Source organism: Sphaerodactylus townsendi, linkage group LG16 (genome assembly GCF_021028975.2).
Source record: "Sphaerodactylus townsendi isolate TG3544 linkage group LG16, MPM_Stown_v2.3, whole genome shotgun sequence".
Lineage (NCBI taxonomy): Eukaryota > Metazoa > Chordata > Lepidosauria > Squamata > Sphaerodactylidae > Sphaerodactylus > Sphaerodactylus townsendi.
In genome coordinates, this window is record NC_059440.1 from 29,178,005 (window position 1) to 29,201,448 (window position 23,444).

Below are 23,444 nucleotides of genomic sequence, written 5' to 3' on the forward strand. Positions count from 1 at the left end.
CCCCCACCCCCCCCCCCCCCCACCCCCCCCCCCCCCCACCCCCCCCCCCCCCCACCCCCCCCCCCCCCCACCCCCCCCCCCCCCCACCCCCCCCCCCCCCCACCCCCCCCCCCCCCCACCCCCCCCCCCCCCCACCCCCCCCCCCCCCCACCCCCCCCCCCCCCCACCCCCCCCCCCCCCCACCCCCCCCCCCCCCCACCCCCCCCCCCCCCCACCCCCCCCCCCCCCCACCCCCCCCCCCCCCCACCCCCCCCCCCCCCCACCCCCCCCCCCCCCCACCCCCCCCCCCCCCCACCCCCCCCCCCCCCCACCCCCCCCCCCCCCCACCCCCCCCCCCCCCCACCCCCCCCCCCCCCCACCCCCCCCCCCCCCCACCCCCCCCCCCCCCCACCCCCCCCCCCCCCCACCCCCCCCCCCCCCCACCCCCCCCCCCCCCCACCCCCCCCCCCCCCCACCCCCCCCCCCCCCCACCCCCCCCCCCCCCCACCCCCCCCCCCCCCCACCCCCCCCCCCCCCCACCCCCCCCCCCCCCCACCCCCCCCCCCCCCCACCCCCCCCCCCCCCCACCCCCCCCCCCCCCCACCCCCCCCCCCCCCCACCCCCCCCCCCCCCCACCCCCCCCCCCCCCCACCCCCCCCCCCCCCCACCCCCCCCCCCTCCCACCCCCCCCCCCCCCCCCCCCCCCCCCCCCCCGCCCCCCCCCCCCCTCCCCCCCTCCTCCCCCCCCCCACCCCCCCCCCCCCCCCCTCCCCCACCCCCCCCCCCCATTATGACTATTGAAACCAGGCTTCAGAAGCATCTTAGAAAAAGACTTTAGCTGGAGGCCTTAAGAAGCTTCTGAATGGAGTTTCTGCTTAATATAAGCACCTACTGATGAGGGTCTAGAGAAGCAAGCTGTTTTAGCTATTTTACACTTTAAACTGAGAGAATAACATTTATAGCAGGATTCATTACACATGAAGCATTAGGATACATATATTGAACATGAGTGATTAACATATTCTTTAAGTTTCATTATTTAGCTACAATATAAAAGCATTCAAATATACAAACATGATTATAAACTACTACATCACCACATCACCTATTCTTCCCCTCTAACCCTCGACCTTTCGTCTTCTGCTAGCTCATTATTTTAAAGCAGGTGTGCTTTTGATTGGGATATGATAAGAAATACACAAGTCAAATGGAATATACTAAGCATCATGCTCCCATCTCTCTTTGGATTCCATCCAACTTAACAGACTTAACTCGTGTAGATACTATACATGGATTTTATATTCAGAGTTCACCTACTAAATCTTGTGATTCTGTGAAAAGTATATTCTTTGTGACTTTTAAATCCCATATTTGTGCACTAAAATATATTTATGTGTGTAGATAACTCAATATTTATTTATTTATTTATTGGTTATATTTTTATACCGCCTTCCCCCGAAGGGCTCAGGGATATAATCTTACACTTTATGAAAACATCTAAAGATACCTTCTTTTATAACTTATAAGGCAATCATTGTCATTGTCCCATGTATACTTATGTTTATAAAAGCAACACCTCTTTGGTATATGTAAAAACAACATTTCCACCTCTCACAGGAAGAGCCCTGGAAGCTGCCACTGCTTGCTTTTGGGAAAATTCTTGGAACGCCTGAGGGGGATGTCAGAAACGCTGCGTCTCTCTAAACCTCCCCACATCGATGCATTTTGCCAGCCATTCTCCCTTCCGTTGCATGCAGCGTGACGTACGGCCAATCTCTCTCTCTGCAGGTGGTCGTCTTGATTGCCCACCGGACTTTCATTTGTACAACGCTTTCTCCGGAATGGAAAGAAGCGAAGTCCAAAATGGAGGTAAAACCCTCTTTTGGCTCCAGATCCCACTGTCAGCTTCTCAACCCCAGGGTCCTGCCCAGGTTCTCCTCTCCGGTGCATTTATTTGTGTTACTGACGGTCCTTACTTGGACTCAGGGCAGACGAGTCAGAATGGTTCTCTTTCATGGAGGCCCCTGGCCGGTCGGCCGGTCGTTCACACAGTCCCGTTCTCCTCCCTCCCGCCTCCCTCAGGAAGAGTTCTTCCGTTGCGTGGAGTTCATCGTGTCCCACGAAGAAGACTTCCGTGAGAAACTGGAGTGCTTTCTTCAAAATAAACGTAAGTGCTGGGTGTGCATGCAGGAATGCTGCCGAGCCTCCCGCCCCTTTGCGGCTGCCTTACTGCAGGTTGGCTGCCCCCCCCGGGGGTGGGGGCTACATGGCCTGCAGCCGCCCAGGTTTACCTGCTGCAGCACCAGCCAACTTCTGATTCCCAAAAGGGTAAAGAAGGAGAACAGTGTTTAGGGGAGGGATTCCTGGTAGAGAATCAGCCCTGGGGTGGGGCTGCGGGGGGAGGGGCAGCTTCTCATCTTTGGACTCCTCAAATTCACTTGACCTTCCTGTGTGGTCCCTTCTTCCAGCCTTTCCCTCCTTAAGATTGTCTGGCTCCAGCAGCAGCTTAGGTGAAGCAACCCCGCAGGGGCACTTCCAGATGCAACAAGCGATCGCCTCGCCCTCCGCGTAAGTGCTCATGGTCAACCCAGACCGAGAAACATCCTCGTGTCCTAAATCCGAGTTCCCCAACCTTCTGAATTCAGGCATGGCATGGTGGGTACAACCCAGTGGTGGGATTCAAATAATTCAGCAGCAGCTATCTGTGGCTGCTCAGCCCTCCCGCCCCATGGAGGTTGAGGGGCGAGGCAACAGCAGCTGGTGGGCCCGCGGTTTGCCGCTCCCTCCTCAACCCCCATCGGCGGTGGCCCCTGGAAGTGGGAGCAAGGGAGCCCCGGAGCAGCCTGGTGCAAACCAGCTGGATCCCACCACTGGTATAACCACAAAATGGCCAGCACAGGACGGCCGTTGCAGCTGACTGTCAGTCGCTCAGTGAATATCCTCGGGTTGCTGCCAAAGCAGTGTTTTGAAGCCCATCCAATCTCCATCGGCCACTCGGAAGCCTTGCTGAGGAAAAGCTGCACCTGGCCCCACCCACTGTCTACAATCACCAGAAAATACGCTGGTGAGTTCCCTGCAATGTTCCGTGTCAGCCGCACAGGTGCACAGCCACGCAGCCACTGCATTGGTGCCACGCAGATAACAATGCTGCTTCTCGTTGAGCAGCCGATCTCGGGTGAGTGTGGGGGGCCGCTCAGCGGTGGGCGCTCTCCCCGGCAGCTCAGTTCCAATCAGTGATTGGGAATTTCGATTCAGTGGGGGGGGAGGGTTAGAGAGACTGTGGGTTCCCTGGCACCCACAGTCACCATGTTGGGGACCCAATAACACTGAGGTGGACATGCTTGTGTCCTCCATGTCTGGGAGGGTGTCTGTGGCTGTCTTCCTCATCCCTCATGACATTTTACAGTTTCTCCACAGTGGCCGTTGGCTCTCCCTCTTCCTAGCTTGGCTATGGTTGGCTGTGAGTTGCTTAATAGAGTTTGTCAAATCTGGATCGTTGCCCTTTGATCAATGTGGCGTGAACTGCGCTGAGAGCCTTGAGAGAGGCCGCTCGCCAAATGTTTTGTAGGGAGCGTCTGACCAGTGTTGCTTTGCAGGATCGTCTCTCCCTCTTTAATGGGCAATGTCATGCAGTCCCACTTGATTCAGATGAGGGAGACGAAGAGGAAGTTCGACGCCACGTGGGGGAGCAAGGATGATCTGGTGAACCTAGTGGTACATTATCAGACGCTCCTTTGGGAGAAAGGTGAGCCGTTGGCAACCCTCCGTCTTGCTGGGTTATTGACACTTCTGAGGAGAAAAAGAAGAAGAGTTTGGATTAATACCCCATCTTTTTCTCCTGTAAGGAGACTCAAGGCAGCTCACAAGCTCCATCCCCTTCCTCTCCCCACAACAGACACCTGGCGAGGCAGGTGGGGCTGAGAGAGTTCCAAAGTTCTGTGACTAGCTCAAGGTCACCCAGCAGGAATGCAGGAGTGCGGAACCACATCTGGTTCACCAGATAAGCCTCCGCCACTTGGGGAATCCACCCCGGTTCTCCAGATGAGAGTGCACCTGGTCTTAACCACGACACCACGCTGGCTCTCGCCATGGAGATGACCAGGGCCAGCGTTCAGGGAGCTCTGAGTTGTGCTCTCAGACTGGCTTGCTTGGAAGTCAGCACCAAGAAGGATCCAGTGGCAGCAACTTTGCTTTGCAGTGTCAGCAGAGAAGGCTCCGGCCCCCGTCCTGCCTCGTGTCCCGTGGCTGCCCTCAGACTTCAGGGGGCTGTAGCACAGTCTGGCTGCAGGAAATGTGGGTGACCTTGAAGAGTGGCTGCCAGCCAGAGTGGACAGTGCTGAGCTGGAGAGGCTGCTGTCTGTGGAGTTCATTTGTCAGGACACGAGACAGCCGGTTAGCTCCTCCAGCTCCCACCCTGTGCATTCAAAGTGGCTGTGATCCTGTCTGCAAGGAATCAGAGAGTTCCCGTGTGTGTGTGTGTGTGTGTGTGTGTGTGTGTGTGCGCGTGCGTGTGTGTGTTGATGGTGGAGCCGTGACTGAAATGGCGCTTCTTTGGCTGTTAATTGCTACTCTCTTTGTAACTATCCTGCTCCAGAGAGAAAGACTGACGAGCTGGAAAAGGAGGTTAAAGTCCTGGATCAACTCCGACGCAACCCAGCAGATGACCGGGAGGAGACCATAGAGATGAACAAACGGTATATCCTAGGCTGGCTGCCGTGACTCTGCTATGGAAGTTTTTACCCACTGAAAACTCCAGACTAAGATGGCTAATAGCAAGCTAGGTTTATTAACATGTCTGTAGACATGGAGAGAGCAATACCATGGTATCAACTCTCCGAAGACTGTATCGCAGTACAGCTCATTTCAAGGTGTTTCTGAACAGACCCTCCTGACCACTTCTGGCCAATCCTGGCCGGCTGTCCACGCAGGCTCACAATCTTGACTTGTTGCAAATCAGCACATTCCAATATATATATTTTTTAAGAATACATTCAGCGTTAAGAGCATACATTCAGCATCATCTGACTTGGTGACGTATGGGGCCAGTTATAGTTTCTGTCCAGTAAGCGTGATCAGCAAAAAGCCTAACCAGTTGGGGGAACCATCTTCACATGCTTCAAACCCCATGGTCAGTGCTCCCTGTTGCCCTGTCACTCATGAGCAAGTATCTGCTGGTTCTTGCAAAATAGCAAACGCAGCGGTTCCAGTAGCACTCAGACACTGATTTCCTGAGAGCAACCACAACATGTAATTTAACTATGAATATATCTCAACTGTGGTCTTGCCACAAGCATATCTTTATCATTTTTATATCACACACGCGCACTCCCACCCTGTCCATTCGTTCTCATAGAATCATAGAGCTGGGAGAGACCCCCAAGAAGGGCCATCAAGTCCAACCCCCGGCTATGGGGTTCCCACAGGACTGCTATATTATGTTACATCATGTTAATTATTGTAAGTTCGTTGGGTTGCCACAGGTCAGAGGCAACTTGACATTAGCACGAGTTGTCAACAGACGTAACTTGTACACAGTGAGGGAATGGTCTCTCTAGCTGCTTCTCCATTGGGCTGGTCCCCAAGAGGTTGGAAAAGCTGACAGGCACCCCAAATCTCTGCTTGATGATGTGAACACCCTCCCCCCTCCCTCCCTCCCTTCCTCCCTCCCTCTCTCACGGGTTACAAAAATCCAGGCACCACTCTGAGAGTGACTCTCCTGCTCAACAAAATCAAACATCCAGCACCGGGTGGCCCCACGGCGGGGAGCGTTGCTTTGCTTTCTGCCACGATCTTGATTGAACTTTGCATGGAAACATTGCAGTCTGCATTTCACTTTAAGAAACCCCAGACTTTCCCCCTGTTGTGCATTTTCTGCTGACGGAGGTTTCACTTCGTGCATCCATTGAAGTGGACTGCGGCTGTGCTGCAGGCAGCAGGTGTCAGCGGACAGCCCCAGGTCCCGAGCACAGGAATCCCGCAGGCAGGCAGGCCGGCCGGCAGGCAGGCAGACTGGGAGCTGGAAGGGCCAGCAGGAGCAGCAGGGGCGTGGTGGTCAAGATTCTGCCTTTGTCCTCTGACTTAACACCCCAGCACGGCTTCCTCCCCTGGGCTTGCTTCTGTTGACAACCGCACCTTTCTTTCTCCCTCAGGCTCCTGGAGGACGCCAAGAAGAAGCTTCAGGAACAGGAAATTGAACTATGCCAGTTGCGGCGGGAGATAAGCCAGGTTGTGCCTTCCAAGGTAGCAGATAACCCAGATGTGTCTTCCAAGGTAGCAGGCAGCTCCAGCGCTGCAGCCCCTGAATTTGGGGTCCGGGGTGACAGTGATGGGTCGGGGTGGAAGGGCTTTCTGAATTCTGGCCTAGAACAGAAACATTACTTCCTGGATGGGAATTCAAGTAACCTTTTGTTCCTGCTCTTCCGCTTGAGCCGTGGAGGCTCATCTGGGGAACTAGATTAGCCCATGCACTCCAACACATGCCAGCTGGGTGGCCTTGGGCTAGTCACAGTTCCTCGGAGCTCTCTCAGACCCACCCACCTGACGGGGGGGAAGGGCAAGGAGATTGTAAGCCCCTTTGAGTCTCCTGCAGGAGAGAAAGCGGGGATCTAAATCCAAACTCTTCTCCTTCTTCTTCTTAGTTTCAGGGCAATTCTGTTGGGTGGCAGTGTTGGGGTTAGGGGTGTAGAAACAGAGATGCAGTAATTTGGGACTGTGGGGCAAAGTGGCCCTTGGTCTTCAAGGTGCAGGTCTGGGGTGAGCCTGGGTCCACGGGAGCGCTCCTCATAGAATCATAGAGTCGGAAGGGGCCACGTGTGTTCCTGCATTGCAGGGGTGGGGTTGGACTTGTGGCCGAATGGGCTTGCTTTACCTGGCAGGCCCTATTCCTCTCCCAGGGTTGCCAACTTTTCCTGGGGAGGGCTGGCTTTCTCTCTGGGTAAACCGCTGCCACCACCTGGCCATTTGAGGACTGACAGAGCTCCCCAACTTCCTTCTCCAACTGTGAGGTCTAGCCTTGTTTTCCCGGGTTCCCCTCTCCTGGGGATTGGAGGGCAGATTGGAGGTCCCGGAGGAGAAGCTACTCGCCAGCCTTCCTCCCCCCTCCTATTCAGACAGCGCGTCCAAGACAGTGGGGCCTTCGTGGTGCAGGAAACCGTTCTCCACATCTACGGTTTATAAGTATTTATTAAAAATAAAAGGGTCAGGAGTATATTTTAGCACTGCACCAGATTGAGCAAGGGTTCAAAAACAAAGGAGATGTACCTGCAGATCCCCGGTCCCTCTCGCTAAACATACTCTAGTAGGTGTTGAGAACAGAGAAGCGTAGAAGGTTGCAATTCTCAAAGAGTTCTCATCACCTGGCAGGCTGGGGGAGCTCCCTGGATGAGCACATGGTCCAAATAATGGCTGCTCCCTTCACAGCCCTGGCAAGAGGTCTGCTGCCTTCACTGACCCAGCAGAAAGAGAAAGAGCCCTCGTTCCCATCTTTCCCCAGAGTTTTATCCGTTCCCAGACCCCACCCTCTTCTGACCTGGTCAGGCTGGGTCAAGATATCTTTTCCCCCAGGTAGGTCAGGTAGCATTTCCTGATGTCCCTCTGGAATTTCTAAGTCCTGCAAATCCATGATACCTGATTGGAGAAGGGGAGGAGCCATTTCTCCACAGGACTTGATAGCCATTGGGGTCTATGTTTCTGTGTGGGTCATCTAGTCCAACCCCCTCCTCAGTGCAGGATCAACCTGGAGCATCTCTGACGAGTGTTTGTCCAGCCGCTGCTTGAAGGCTGCCAGTGAGCAGGAGCTGAGCACTTTGTGGGGAGCCAGTGGCTGCCAGGGTCTGCTGCCACCTCTGATGAGCGAGCGAGCAAGCGCGGAACAACCCCGTTAGCTTGGAGGATTTGGAATGTGTGGTGGGGAGGGGGGTGTCAGCAGTAATACTAAAGCCAAAAGGCTGTCCCTCCCCTCCCCTCCCCCTCCCTCTCTTTTGATCCAGATGCAGCAGATAACCTGGAACACCCAGGAAGTTCAGGAAACCCTGATTAACCTCCTGGCAGAACAACATGAATTCCAGAAGGAGAGAGCTAGACTGAACAATCAAATCCTCTGTGTCCGTGATAATACGGTTAGCATTTGGGAGGGACAGCGGCATGGGCCCGCAGCTGTGAAGGAGCCCCTGGCCCATTCCTGGGCCTGCGCAAAAACAGACTCATGGAGGAGAAGGCCATTGGTGGCAACTGGCCCTGGTGGCTGCGTGCAGCCGCCTCCTTCAGAAGTAGTCATGCTCTGAATCCCAGCTCCAGGAGGCAACATGAGGGCAGGCTTCGGTTTCCGTGCGCTGTTGCTGAGTTGGCTGCAGGATGCAGGAGGGGATGGACTGATCGAGGAGGGCTCTTCTTAGGGGAGCTGCAGCGCCAGAATTTGGCATCCCAAGACCTTTGCTTCTGGCCGGCATCCTTGTTGAGGAGCATTTGTATTTTAGTCCTTTAGTAGACGCTCTCTGTCAACATTTGCTAAGTGAAGCTGGAGCTTTGAGAATCGGGGGGCGGGAGGGGAGGGTGGCTGGCAAGAGCTACACCTGTGTGCATGCGGAAGGGCCGGCATCTTTGGCTTTATACGGAACCAACGGAGCTGGTGTTGGGAAGGACCCGTCTCTGCGGGAATCCCTCGCAAGCAGCTGCTGAATCAGGGCCAGGGTGGTGCTTATCTGAGCAAGATGGATGCACTCTCGAATCAATGTAACCCGCTGTGTTATATGTGATCACTGCATTCTTTCCTGGGGCTGTGCTTTATGGCTTTGCATGTTTTGTAGTGAAGTCGGCCTCCCCTGCCTCCCCTGCCCCAAGAGAAAAGAGTTACGACTGTTATCTTGTTTGTGGGCAGGAGAAGAGGTGGCTCCTCTGCTCTCTCTTGCTGACCTTGGGGCCGGACATACTCATTCCGGAGCTGCTCTGATGTCCCAGCCCTAAGCCAATGAGACCCCAGGGCCTCCTGGTTAGGGTTCAGCCTGGGCCGAATGGGGACTCCTGGGAGGAAGACTCAGATAGAGATGAGGGGACAGTGTTGGTTCCAGATTCTCAGGCTCTACCTGTAGATGCAGAGACTGAGCAGCCAGAGGTTCCAGCAGGACCAGGTCCCCAGGCTCAAGCAGAGCACTCAGGCTGGGCTCCACAGCCAGGGCCAAACTCTGAGATTCCCCAGCGAGAGCTGAGCTCTGAGGCTCTTCAGCCCCTTGATGGAAAGCCAGAGGGGACCCTGACAGCTCCCTCACCCCACCACCACCACCCCAGTCTCCAGAGCCGCCAGAGTAACACAAGAGGAGACTGCGTGCTAGTTTACAGCAAAGGAGATGCAGCAGCAGGTTAGCAGCAGGTGGGGCGAGCTGGATTAGATGCAAAGTCTTTGCAGGAGCCAGGCTAGAGTAACCCAGCTGCAAGAGGTTGTGGCACAAGGGAATGGGAGGCTGGCTACAAAAGAGAGGCTGGTGGCAGCAACGTTGCGGTTTAGTTTGCAGGTTACTGTTTCTGCTTCTAGTCTTGCCTCGGTTCCAGGCTCCGCGTATCCATGGAACGGCTGAACCAGACGTGTCTGGGGGTTCCTGAGGGCCCTACTTACAGGCCAAAGGAGTGGGGAGATGTAGGGTGAGGGGCCCCAAAGGAAGTTCCGTTTGACGTTTTGCGCCTCTGAATGACTTGTCTTCTCTTGCACAGGAATACGCAGAAGAGAAACTGGCGATTGCGGAAGGGAAGCTCTCCGTGCTGGAGGACCAGCTGGCAAAGATGAAGGAGAGCACGGAGCCTGGAGCAGGGATGGAAGATGTCTGGCAGGTAGGAAGGAGGGGGGGCTTTTGTTTCAATTCTGACTCGGTTACAAAAGGGCTGCTGCAGGAGGCGGACTTTCCACTCTCAGGGAGAGTCCAGGTCCCGAGAGAAGAAGGAGCAACTTGATCAGGGAGAGACAGAACACAACCCATATTCTGCTGACAGAGGCCACCGAAGGAACATTTTGATCTGCAATCAGAGCTTCAGTTTTCAGTCAGAAGCCACGTGGGCCAAGAGCCAGCGTGGTGTGGCGCTTCAGAGGGACAGTCTCAAATCTGGAGAGTTGCGTTTGATTTCTCATTCCTCTGCATGAGCAGTGGAGTCTTATCTGGTGAACCGGATGTGTTCCCGCACTCCTACATCCCTGCTGGGTGACCTGGGGCTAGTCACAGTTCCCTCGGAACTCTGTCAGCCCCACCTGCCTCACCAGGTGTCTGTTGTGGGGAGAGGAAGGGAAAGACATTTGTAAGCCACTGAGCCTCCTTACAGGAGAGAAAGGTGGGGCATAAAACCGAACTCTTCTTTGTCTCTCTGTTTAAAGGAGGAGGGGGGAAAGGCAGTCTCTCTATGGCACTCTCGAGAGAGAAGAGCCACGTGGTTGACGGTCCTTGCCGAGGCTGCAGGGTTAAAACTGGACTGGCTTGGCAGGAAGGACCTCTTTCTCTTCTTTAGCTAACAGCATTTTATATAAAGGGCTCCATCCTTTGTGAGTTGCTTCGAACACGTTAAATATATTTTCCTTTTTGGCTTCATACCTTATATCCCAATCAAGACTGACGTGCACCTGCCCAGAAGGCACAGTGGCTGGCGGGGAGGGGGGGGCCTTTGGGGCCGCTGTGGAGGGGAAGGAGCAGCTGTCCTAACCGAAGTCTGTTCTCTTCCCTTTGCCCCAGCAAATTGAAGAACTGAAGCAAGAGGTGGCCAGCCTCCGTGCCCAGCGCTCTAAGCTCCAGGAGACCGAGGCCGATATCAAAGGGGAACTCCACCTGCTAGAAAGCATCCTCCCAGCCAACTGGCAAGAGACAGGAGAGGATATGCTCCAGCTCGCAGACAGGATGGACAAATTGTTCGATGCCCTCAATGAGCTCTGTGTAGACATGAAGAAGCTGTTGGAGGACACCCAGGTGAAAGAACAGTGCTAGATTACCCAAGTGAACCCCCTGACCTGTGGCTCGTGTGTTGCGTTTGATGGGCTGCCTGGGGGAGAAAAAGGCCTTTTTCTAGCCGATGGAGAAGGGGCTCTGGGGTGGGTCCAGGGCTGGTTGGAAGGGAGCCTGCGGTATCACTGTGGTGGGTGCAACACGTGGAGACCACTTGCCCTTTCTTAGCTTAACTCACCTTGCAGGGGCGTCGCAAGGATTCCCACCTGATGCGGCTGCCGTAACTGGGGAAGGCAGCAGGACTGGGGAATATCCGTTGCAGGGGCTCTGCTTGAGAATAGCTCATAGGGCATTCATGTCCTGACGAAGATGGAAGCACAGAAAGGCTACCAGGCGCTCTCTGTACTCCCAGCCATGTGCCCGTCATGACAATAACCTGGCCAATAGTTTTAATAAAGCAGTGCTGATTGAGAATTAAGCCATTACAGAAATCAACTGTAAGTATCGTTTGTGGTCACATTCTATTGATATAAATGAGCCACTGGCAAGTAATCAGTGTATTTTTCTAATTTTTTTAAATGTATATATAAATAAACATATAACAAAGCAAGTTTAGACAAGCAGGAAATGCCTTGTGGTGTTACATATAGATCAGTGAGTGATCCTTCCAGTGATTGCTACCTCTTCAGTGTAGACCAGGGGTGTCCAACTCTGGCGCTTCAGGTGTTCATGGACTACAATTCCCAACTGCCAAGCCAGCAGGGGCTGATGGGAATTGTAGTCCATGAACATCTGAAGCGCCAGAGTTGGACACCCTGGTGTAGACCCTTGATACAAAAATTCTGCCAAATGTCGCTGTTGTCACAGCCCCTGTATGTTCCCCCCCTACTGTAGCCTCTTGCAATCATGTTGTCTCAGGAATACCGAGCAGAATTTTTCATTAAAACAGAGCCAGCCTCCCCAGACAGCCTTGCTCAACATGGCCCAAGTGGGTCGTCTGATACCAGTGCCAACGGATCTCCCCAGGAACTCGAAAGTGTAGGACCACTGCCTGCTGGGACAGGGGCACCCCATGATGATGATGCAGATGACCCCCCAGGGCTGAGATATCAGTCACAGACCAGGAAAGGGATTTGGGTGTCTTAGTTGACAGTTCCATGGGAATGTCAACTCAATGCATGGCAGCTGTGAAAAAGGCAAACTCTATGCTGGGGATCATTAGGAAAGGAATTGAGAATAAAACTGCAAAGATTGTCATGCCCTTATAGAAATCAGTGGTGCGACCGCACTTGGAGTACTGTGCTCAATTCTGGTCGCCACATCTCAAAAAGGATATCGAAGAGATAGAAAAAGTGCAGAGAAGGGCAACGAGGATGATTGAGGGACTGGAGCACCTTCCTTATGAGGAGAGGCTGCAGCGTTTGGGACTCTTTAGTTTGGAGAGGAGGCGTCTGAGGGGGGATATGATTGAAGTCCATAAAATTATGCATGGGGTAGAAAATGTTGACAGAGAGAAATTTTTCTCTCTTTCTCACAATACTAGAACCAGGGGGCATCCATTGAAAATGCTGGGGGGAAGAATTAGGACTAATAAAAGGAAACACTTCTTCATGCAACGTGTGATTGATGTTTGGAATATGCTGCCACAGGAGGTGGTGATGGCCACTCACTTGGATAGCTTTAAAAGGGGCTTGGACAGATTTATGGCTACCAATCTTGATCCTCCTTGATCTGAGATTGCAAATCTCAGGAGCACCACCACCACCACCACCAGCAGAAGGCCCTTGCTTTCACATCCTGCCTGTGAGCTCCCAAAGTCACCTGGTGGGCCACTGCGAGTAGCAGAGGGCTGGACTAGATGGACTCTGGTCTGATCCAGCAGGCTAGTTCTTATGTTCTTTTGTTCTTATGAATTCCATATCCCAGAAGGGCTGCTTGGTGTGCGGGGATAAAGCTTCGGGGACACAGCTTACCGTTCAAACATGTGAAGCGTGCAGGAAGTTCTTCCAACGAGGTAAGCTTCCCCTTGACACGTCCTGAACCGTGAGCAGTGCCAAATACCTTCCAAAGTTGTTAAGAATGCAAGAACAGTCTTAGATCACACATCAAAGGTCTTTCTAAACTACAAGATGTTTCTGAGAAGCCCAGAAGTAGAGGATGAAGGGAACAGTCTCTCTGTTGGTTGTGGTGGGTTTTCCGGGCTGTGTGGCCGTGGTCTGGTGGATCTTGTTCCTAACATTTCGCCTGTGGCTGGCATCTTCAGAGGTGTATCACAGAGGGAAGTTTGTTACACACTGTGTCCAGAGAGAAGGGAATGTTTGGGGTATATATTGTCCATGTCCCAGGGTGGGGAACCAATCCGTAAGTGTTTGGGTAGAATTTGTTATGCAAAGATGTGGTTGATAGTATTGTATTGCTGGTGGGGTTTTTCAGTCCAGGGAGTGATTCACGTTTTCATGCCCTGCAGCAGCAGCAGTATTGGTGAATGCAAATCCTGTGTTTGGGTGGAGTCCATTGTTCATGAACTTAGCATGCCCCTGGGGTTTGCTTTTGGTGTTTTTAAGTACTGGTAGCCAAGCTTTGTTAATTCTCAGAGTCTCTTTTTTCCTGTTGAAGTTGTCTTGGTGTTTGTGAATTCAAAGGCCTCCCTGTGCAGTCTGACAAAGTAACCTTCTGAATTGTCCAGAATTTCAGTGTTTTCAAATAAAATGTTATGTCCAGTTTTGTTTAAGCCATGTTCTGCTACTGCAGATTTTTCAGGATGGTTAAGCCAACAGCGTCTTTCGTGCTCCTTAATATGAGTCTGAATGCTGTGTTTTGTGGTTTTCTATGTAGACCTTTCCACAGCTGCAGGGTATGAGAGAGACCCCATGAAGACGTGAGCGGGTCTCTTTTGTCCTTTGCTGAGCGTAGCATCTGCTGTATTTCCCTGGTAGGTTTGAAGATGGTCTGTTGGTTATGTTTCTTCATCAGTGTCCCTATTTGATCTGCGATTCCCTTGATGTACGGTAGAAATATTTTTCCGGTGGTGGGCTGTTTCTCCTCAGTCCTCAGGGTTTCTCTTGGTCTTGAAGCTCTTCTGATTTCTGTTGTGGAGTAGCCATTAGCCTGCAGAGCCCAGTCTAGATGATTGATTTCATCAGGGAGGAGGTGAGGTTCACAAATTCCTTTGGCACGATCTGTCAGAGTTTTGATTATACCCCTTTTCTGTTGTGGATGGTGGTTGGAGTTTTTATGTAGATACCGGTCTGTGTGAATTGGCTTTCTGCATACTGTGTGGCCCAGTTGATGGTTGGATCTGCGAAAGACCAAGACATCTAAGAAAGGCAGTTTCCCTTCTTTTTTAGCTTCCACGATAAATTGGATGATTGGGTAGATGCTGTTAAGGTGGTCCAGAAAGTTCCTCCTCACCGTGGCTCCAGATTGTAAAAGTGTCATCCACAAATCAGAACCAAGTTGCGGGTTTCCTGGGTGCTGTTTTGAGGGCTCGTTTCTCAAAATGTTCCATGTAAAAATTGGCTATCACTGGGCTGAGGGGGCTTCCCATGGCTACCCCATCTGTCTGCTCATAGTAATCATTGTCCCATTGGGAGTAGCTGGTTGTTAGGCAGTGTTGAAACAAAGCTGCGATGTCATCTGGAAAAATCTGGCCGATGAGCGCGAGTGTGTCTTTCACTGGAATTTTGGTGAACAGTGAGACAACGTCAAAGCTGATAAGTCTGTTGCTAGGGTTGAGGTGGAGATTGCTATTTTTTTTTCAATGAAGTGGGCTGAGTCTGCGTTGTGTGTCCAACGTGGCTTTGTAACTGTGAGGTCAAAAGTTTTGCCAGTTCATATGTTAGGGACAAGATCCACCAGACCATGGCCACACAGCCTGGAAAACCCACCACTACCAGTTGAATCCGGCCATGAAAGCCTTTGACAATACAGTCTCTCTGTTGCTTGCTGTGGCACCTGGAATGGAGAGGTACATTATTCCTGCATGCTGCCCTGAACACCATGGAGGGTTAAATAAATAATATATAGTACAGCTGAATCAAAGCAGACCTATACAAGAGATCATCTAGGAACCCCCGTATGCACCACCTTGAATTCCACAAAGAGGAAAGGAAGGATATTCATGAAACATGAATAAATTGCACCTTTATCTAGTCCTTGATAAATCTCCTGCGTATCTAAGCAAACCTTTCATCTAGATACTTGTTCCAGCCTCTTAACGCCCCTCACGTAGCAACAATTGAAGCTACCTTATGCTGACTGCCTTCAACATCCCTCCCTCTCCATTGGAACTTTCCTGGGGTGGAAATCCTTGACATCAGCATGCAGATTTCTAGGCCCCTAGGTACCATGGCGGTTTGGAGTTCAGTTCAGCGTTCCCCTGGTCAGTGAAGGGGACACACCTTGCTCGCAATGGTCTAATGTGACAGATTTTACTCCAGGGTTTGCAGCAAAGTATTCGACCACCTGCTACCTGATTGTTAGAGCGGTTCTTAGGATAGAGACTGCACTTCTTGGATTGTCCTGTTCTCAGGGGAAAATCCAGTTGCAAATGACCCTCCCCTCCCCTTCCTTGTTGGTCACTCCTCCCTCCCACTCCCACCACTCCCTTGAATGGCACCCCTCCCCTCCCTCTGCTAGGGTGGGTGGGCCATGTCCAGATGCCGGCCCCTCCTCCTCCCCCTCCCTTGCACACCACCCCTCCCCCTCCCTCCTCTCCCTCCAGAAGGGTGGGGTGGGCCATGTTTAGATGCATGTTCAGCATTGCAATATCCAATGCTGTGTGGATGCAGCAGCCCTAAAGTGGAGATGCTGAGCCTTGAACCGGGACTTCCTGCATGCAGTGCAGATGCTCAGCCATGGCTTCTCCTCTCTCATTTTCTCCCAGGCAGAAGGTCCATCTGTAAAGCCAACAATGAGTGTGTCGTGACAAAGAGTACTCGGAAGGATTGTCCGGCATGCCGTTTTAACAAGTGCCTGCGTGTGGGCGTGGCCAAAAAAGGTATGGCTTTGGGGGATGCTCCTAAATCCTCCCAGCGTCGACCAACGAAAGTGGGGTTCAGGCAGCCATCGGAAGGTTGACTCGGCCTTCCATCCTTCTGGGTCAGTCAAATGAGGACCCAGCTTGTTGGGGGTCGGGTGCACGTGGCTGACTGCTGGGAAAGGACATGGCAGTCATGGTGTGACGTCACCCCGCGGGTCAGTAACGGCCTGGTGCTTGCAGAGGGGACTATGCTTATCGTTATAGTATATTCTTGTATGGAAAGGACCAATGGTTTTATTTTCTATTGTCCTTTTTCTTTAATTGATCAAAACAACATCAAGCATGCAAAAAGCACCAGTCCTAACAGCCAAACCCTAACCATTTGCACAAAAACTCTTGCCAATACATTACAACTTTCTAGGCCTCCGGGTGAGGTTTGAATTGTAATGAAAGGCCAACAACCGGGGATAGGACAGGATATCAATCCAATGAAATAGAAACTAGCGACATAATGGAGGCAGCCACGCCCCGTCAGCATGCCCTGAAGGCTTGGTGCTGCTAGCTGAGCAATTGCACCCCAGGCACCAGGCACCCCTCAACATTTCACTGGAAAGTCCTTTTAAATCCACCCCCACTTCAAGATGGATTTAAAGGGAGCATCTGAGGTTGGATCACCAGTGAAGGTTCACAGCGGCAGCCCATGGAGGGGATGGGGCGGGCGGGGCAGGGAGAGCCGCTTTTGTAAGCACAGGGGGCTTGGTAGGGTGTTGCCATGCCACAAGGGGAGGGGGGCATGGCCCCAACCCCCAAAACCTACCCTTTCAGAAATCTGAAGCTACGTCACCGCACAACATACCCGCAATGGGCAACAGCCCCACTATTAGCCTCCTTTTTCACTACAGTGAATGATTTTGGCTCAGTGCTCTCAATTTGGACAAATGCAACCATTATACCATGTTTAAAAAGGGTGATCGTAATCTCCCCTCTAATTATAGACCAATCAGCCTCCTGTCTGTTTCAGGCAACTTGTATGCCAAGTTCTTGCTGAATCGTCTCTTGGACTGGATCCAGATTAATAAGACAATAGGAATGGGGCAGATTGCTTCACAAAAGGAAAATCCACCATAGACCACTGCATGACGCTGAAAGTACTTGTTACTAAATACCTTCATGAAGGGAACTCTAACCTATATGTAGCCTTTATAGATCTTAAGGGGGCTTTTGATTCTGTAGATAGATCGCTGCTATGGCTTAAATTACAACAGCTGGCCATAGAACCCAGGCTTCTCTTACTAATTCCAGTGAAATCCAAAAGAGCGGTTTTCTCTAACACCTATAGACCCATGAGATGGTCCATCCAAGGGGCAGACATCAAACAAGTCAAATACCTTGGAATAACATTTCATTTTAAACTAAGTTGGACCACTCATAGGAATAACACTCTCAAAGGCTGTAAAAACCTGTCTGCTGCAGTATTGAAATTTTTCAACATCCATGGTGGTAGGTTCATCCCAGCAGCACTGAAGGTATTTAATGCTAAGGTGGTTCAGTACCTTCTGTATGGTATCCCCGTCTGGACCCAAGCTTGGCACCAGAATTTGGAACGTGTTCAGTCAAATTTCCTGTATAAGATATTTGGCACCCCACGTTGTGTCCCTTACAGTGTTCTTTGCTTGGAATCAGGACAGCATTTACTAGAAACTAGGGCTTGGGCTATAACATTCAAGTTTGGGCTGCGTTTGTGTTTCTGTCCAGATCTGGGAAGTTTAACCTTGCTAGAAATGAGGGAGCTCCAGCTTTCGAAATGGTGGTTGCATATTGAGAAAAAAATCTTCTCCTTGGGTTTTTCATGGGAGTCTCTGAATATGCTTTCCGCCACAGAGATTTATCACAGTCTAAAGACCAGACTATATGATCTGGAATATCAATCTCTTTTGAGCACAGCGCAAAGTACTTGCTCCCTGCTATGCCTTGGGATTATTCCCCAGAAAACAAGCTTGGCTGTATATTTGGAACAACTAGTTGATTACAGGAGTAGATGGGTCATAACCAGAGCAAGATGCAACTCTTTTCCCTCAGTCTATCTCCAAGGGCGCTTTCTCAATATTCCATATAACAAACATCGGTGCCGGTACTGTCCCTATACATCGGACTCAATTTCTCACTGTTCTCTGATAAAAGAAAAATGTTTAAGCTCTTGAACAGTTCCAATGTAGAAATTTCAGAAGCAGTTGCTGTATTTTTAAGGTGTGTTTTATATTATAACAATGAGTGATTTCTAACGTATCTGGAAATGTTTGACATTATATTCCTATTAAATTATATTCCTTTAATAAGGAATATAATTTAATAGGAATATAATTATATTATATATATATTATATTAAATTATATTCCTTATTAAAGGAATATACATTATATTCCTATTAAAGAGTGGCACAACCAGACAAACGTGTACACCCTTGTTTTCCTTTCAGGGGCTTCTGGAAATGTGGCGCAGCCCGGAACCTTCCCCTCCATTCAGGAATCCCTGCAGATGATGCTGGAGATGTGTAAGTAGGGAGCCAGGACCGGAGCTGGGAGGCACCCCTCACACGGACAGGATATCAATCTGATGAAATAAGATAGAAACTAGCAACATAATGGAGGCAGCCACGCCCCGTCAGCATGCCTTCTGATCAGAGGCACACTGTAACTGGGACATGGGATCCTCTCGTTTGTGTTCCTGAAGGCGCACGTAAACAGCAGCTCCTGAGGGTCGTTGCAGCAGTGCTGAGAGCGGAGGAGCCCTACGGGGAACATTTGACCACCGGGACCGAGGAGGAAAGCTTATCAGCTTCGGAAAGAGACCAGCCACCTGTCGCAGGTGATTATTTTTATTTTATTTATTTATTTTATTAGACTTTTATACTGCCCCATCCCCGAAGGGCTCTGACCAGTCTAAAGACCAGACTATATGATCTGGAATATCAATCTCTTTTGAGCACAGCGCAAAGTACTTTTATACCACCCCATCCCCGAAGTGGCACAACCAGACAAACATGGTTGTGGCACAACCAGACAAACATGTGTACACCCTTGTTTTCCTTTCAGGGGCTTCTGGAAATGTCGGGCAGTCCGGAACCTTCTCCTCCAGTCAGGCATCCCTGCAGATGATGCTGGAGATAGGTAAGTAGGGAGCCACGACCGGGGCTGGTTGGCCATTGAGAGTTGCAGTTGGCAGTGCCACGCTCGCTGTTCCTAGAGCAATCATGCCCTTGTTACCCACTGCTCAGGTAACAAAAGTGATGTCAGCTCTGGCAGTGAACAGAGAGACCGCAGGAGTCAGGGGTCTTTGAAAGCAAGTGGATCCTTTATTGTGCATCAAAAGCTGTCCAGGAAAGGACTGTGCACATGGCTGCGCGTCGACCCTTTTCATACAGACACATCAAAAGCAAGGTGGAGGGGGCAGACCCCTGCACCTTTAGAACAAAGGAAAACATTTACAACTTAAAGAAAACAACCTAGTTCAAATTTTATGAATGGAGCAGGGAAGTCTTGCTTCGGAGCATCCTCTCGCGAGGCTTCTGGGTTTGGCGGGAAACACAGTTCATTCAAGAATTTCATAGTAATTGCTGCCGCACCAAAAGATTGACACTAATCCTCATCATAGGGGTTGGGATCTAGTGTTCAAACAGACATCTTGATGGGATTTGGGGTGAGGCATGCAGATATCTTCCCCAACGGTTGGACTGTTGGACTTTCTTTGTTAAGGTGATTTTGCACGTCCAAAGGCTTGGCTTTCTTGTCAGTGATTTCATCCTGTGGAATGAGGGAGGGGAGTCTTGCTCTCTCCTTTTCTTCACTTAATATTACCTGAGAGAAATCTACTGAAATTCCTAAGCAAGTTTTAAAAATAAAAGAATATACTAGCAACAACATGTTTCTTAGGTCTTTCCTCCTATTTACCTAAGACATTACTATATGCGGAGCAACGACACATCACAGAATCAACACCAGTGGTGGCGAACCTATGGCACGGGTGCCAGAGGTGGCACTCAGAGCCCTCTCTGTGGGCATACGCAGAGTCGCACCCCCCACATCTAGGCTGGCCTGGGCTGTTGGGCTCGATTATTAGCATTAAACCTAAGACCTACTTTTGGGGAAGCAGTGTAGGTAACCCTGTTAAGCGCTGTTAAACCCCACTGATTTTCATGCACAGAACTAAAGCACGATCCTTTACCTGGGAGTAAGCTTGGTTGCTGGCAATGGGGCTTGCTTCTGAGTAAACCCTCCTAGGGTCGTGATTCACCCGTTGGAAGAGTTACATGGTTGCTTCAAAGCAAAGCCACCAAGCTTACTCCTGAGTAACGCACACATCGGAGCCAACTGTTTTTTCTAAACTAAAACCTCAGTATTCAGGTTAAATTGCCGTGTTGGCACTTTGCGATAAATAAGTGGGTTTTGGGTTGCAATTTGGGCACTCGGTCTCGAAAAGGTTCATCATCACTGATCTACACTGTATCCTGAGTGTTTTATACTAAAGCTGGAGTTCTAATACATTCTTGTAGACAGGATAATCTTTACTAAAGTATCAAAGAGTCCATCACCCAGTTGAACGTTTTAAAAATGATACAATATATTAGGACAAAACATAGCAGAAGGGTCTATCTAGGTTACATTCAGAAATCTATATTGAAAATTAATACATTCCTACTCTAGATGGGGGTCCACAAACAGTTTTAAAAGGATGGGAGGAAAACATAAAATTCACATATATTCTTTATTGGTACATACACATATCCTTCCATTTTGAGGCTTGGCCAGGCATATTATCACAGAAAATGGATTTCTGGGAATCCATGGGTCACACCCTCTTGTCATGCTATGGCAGTGGTGGCGAACTGATGGCACTCCAGATGTTCATGAACTACAATTCCCATCAGCCCCTGCCAGCATGGCCAATTGTAGTCCATAACATCTGGAGTGCCATAGGTTCGCCACCACAGTGCTGTGGCATTATCGCTGCAGCAGACAGAGAACCCGCGTTGCATACTGGCGTGCCAGACCCAACGAGACATCCAGTGGTGGACGACTGACAGGACTGAGAGTCAAACACTTAGTTGGCCGATGGTGCTAAACAGTTTGCATTTTTATTTCAGTTCGAGACCAGCAGGAGCGCTTCAACAGCGCCAAGGCACGACTCGGGGGGATCATAACAGGCCAGCAGAGCATGCAGGCAGAGATCCAGGGGATTAAAATTGAACTCCAGGCAACCAAGGCTATGCTGCAGGAGCTGGACGTTTAGGGCCGAGGCTTGGGTGTTTAATCAAAAAAATCCAAGAGTAATGAATAAGGTTATATATATATGACAAAAACATATTTAGGTTGGGGGGTTCCGAAAGGGCAAGAATATTATGAAGCATTCCGGATTAAGAGTCTTGAGTATAAATGAAGATAATGTTGAAGTATGGGTTAAGTTCGAAAATGAAATAAACGAAGGCGTTGGTGTTCATGGTATCTTTAATAAATCGTTGAAGGAAGGAAATCAAACTGCAATAGGGCCAAGAAAGGTGCTACTAGATATATGGGGAAAAGGGAGAGGTAAATTGATGCCCGGCACTCTGGATGTGGCACCTTTGGGAAGTGTGGCTGGAAAAGAAGGGGGAAAAGTGATACAAATATTGAAAAGAAAAGGAATCCAACTGTGGCAAATTTGATTAGTGAAGGAGGAGAAATTATGACATTACAAAATTTTATCAAGTTGGGAGGAAACGAGAACTGGTTGGTTTTCAGAGGTATTTGGGAAAGGATAAAGGTTTCACGAATAAAAGGAGAATGTGTAATGTCGAAGTGTCTTGAACTATATGAAAAATGTAAAGGGAAAATTCTAGGGCATATATATAAATATATGGTAGATGATAAGGAATTCATGATAAGAACACTGAATCAAACATGGGAGAAGGAAGGATTTCTAGACACTGGAAATACTGAAAAATTAATAGTTGGAAAAATATAAAGATTGAGAAATATATGGAGTTAGAAAGAAAAGTGATATTAAAATGGTACAGAACACCAAAACACCAAACATATATGATAAAAGGACCCTGAAGTCTAATCGCATTTAGTCACATTTAAGTCTTATATAACCATGTTTCCCCGAGTATAAGACAGTGTCTTATATTGATTTTTGCTCCCAAAGATGCGCTAGATGTCTACAAGATGTCTTATTTTCAGGGGATGTCTTATTTTTCTGTGTTCTGTTCCTCAGGCATGCTTCCAAACAAAAACTTTGCTATGTCTTACTTTTGGTGGATGCCTTATATTTCGCACTTCAGCAAAACCTCTACTATGTCTTATTTTCCGGGGATGTCTTATATTCGGGGAAACAGGGCAATCACATTTAATAGCATTTATTTGTTACTTATACTCAAATTACGATATACTTATTCCTATGTTATACTAGTTATTTCAAGTTAGTCACTGTAAGAAAACCTCTAACTCTCCACTTGAGCTGAATAACAAAGAACTAAACAACATGGATGTCTACACTTTCTGCTGATTCGGCAGACCCTGAAGGCATAAGTAAACTATAGCCTAAAACAAGCCCCTAACGCATAACAAAAGAAGGCCTTTAAGGGCACACCAGCCAAGCGTTCAGGTGTCAAGAATTTTGGAATGTATCGGAATTTAATGACTTATCATGTGAAATTTTGTCTATAAAAAGGACAGTCCCAAAGCTGAAGTTGAGTCTTTCCTCCCAGGGTGCTATTGATACAGCTGGCCTCCCCTCGGGCCAGGGCCTTTATGGCTCTGGCCCCGACCTGGTGGAACACTCTTCCTCCAGCTGTCCGGGCTCTGAAAGATCTCAGTGATTTCCGCAGGGCCTGTAAGACTGAGTTGTTCCACCGGGCCTTTGGAGAGACCAGCCGCTGAGTGTGCCCCCCTTTATTCCTTTCTGCTATATAGGGGTCCTTAACATCATCGGGACCCACTGTCTTCCCCCCTCTTCTCTGGGAGGGTTTTAGGTTTTAAGTAAGGGTTTTGTGGGGTGCCTATACTAAGAAATAACTGCTGTTTTAATGGAACGTAGATATTAATTATAATTTTGATTCCTCTAGCTGATATAGTATGATGTTTTATGTATGATGTTTTATGTTGTACTCCGCCCAGAGCCCCTTCGGGATGGGGCGGTATATTAAGGTAGATAGATAGATAGATAGATAAATAAATAAATAAATAAATAAATAAATAAATAAATAAATAAATAAATAAATAAATAAATAATATTGCAACCTGTTCCTCTAATAAACTTACTAACTTCTTGAAATCATTTTCTTTGTCTCTTTGATTCTCTAAATCTGAACTGGGTAACATATCCTGTTCCCTCTATTCGGGGTGACACCCTGAAACCTCCAGCTGGGGAGGAGGGGGCAAAGATCTCTGGGCAGCCCCTACTTACCAAAGCACCTGTTCCCAGCAGAAGGCCCCGCCCAGTCAGCAGGTGCTGGCCCTGATTTGGTGACGCCCCGGTGGGGAGGACTGTTGGAAGCCCCAGGCCTCATCCAGCGCACCCCCACCCCCACCCCACAG

General features: G+C 50.1%; 1 protein-coding gene across 1 annotated transcript; it reads left to right on the forward strand.

Moving 5' to 3' along the window:
• Positions 1-1,771: 1,771 nt before the first annotated feature.
• Positions 1,772-21,391, forward strand: LOC125446000. Its single transcript, XM_048519465.1, has 15 exons — positions 1,772-1,848; positions 2,062-2,146; positions 2,448-2,547; positions 3,576-3,724; positions 4,574-4,673; positions 6,129-6,219; positions 7,968-8,096; positions 9,682-9,798; positions 10,686-10,916; positions 12,819-12,906; positions 15,778-15,891; positions 18,350-18,424; positions 18,604-18,738; positions 18,966-19,040; positions 21,014-21,391. The coding sequence occupies exons 1-15, from the start codon at positions 1,843-1,845 to the stop codon at positions 21,157-21,159; spliced, it is 1,641 nt and encodes a 546-aa protein (XP_048375422.1). The 5' UTR covers positions 1,772-1,842; the 3' UTR covers positions 21,160-21,391.
• The last annotated feature ends 2,053 nt before the right edge of the window (positions 21,392-23,444 follow it).

Coding starts and splice junctions, on each gene's coding strand:
- LOC125446000 (XM_048519465.1), top strand. Junction 2,548..3,575: donor GCGATCGCCTCGCCCTCCGC/GTAAGTGCTCAT, acceptor GTTGCTTTGCAG/GATCGTCTCTCCCTCTTTAA. Junction 18,739..18,965: donor AGACCAGCCACCTGTCGCAG/GTGATTATTTTT, acceptor TTTTCCTTTCAG/GGGCTTCTGGAAATGTCGGG.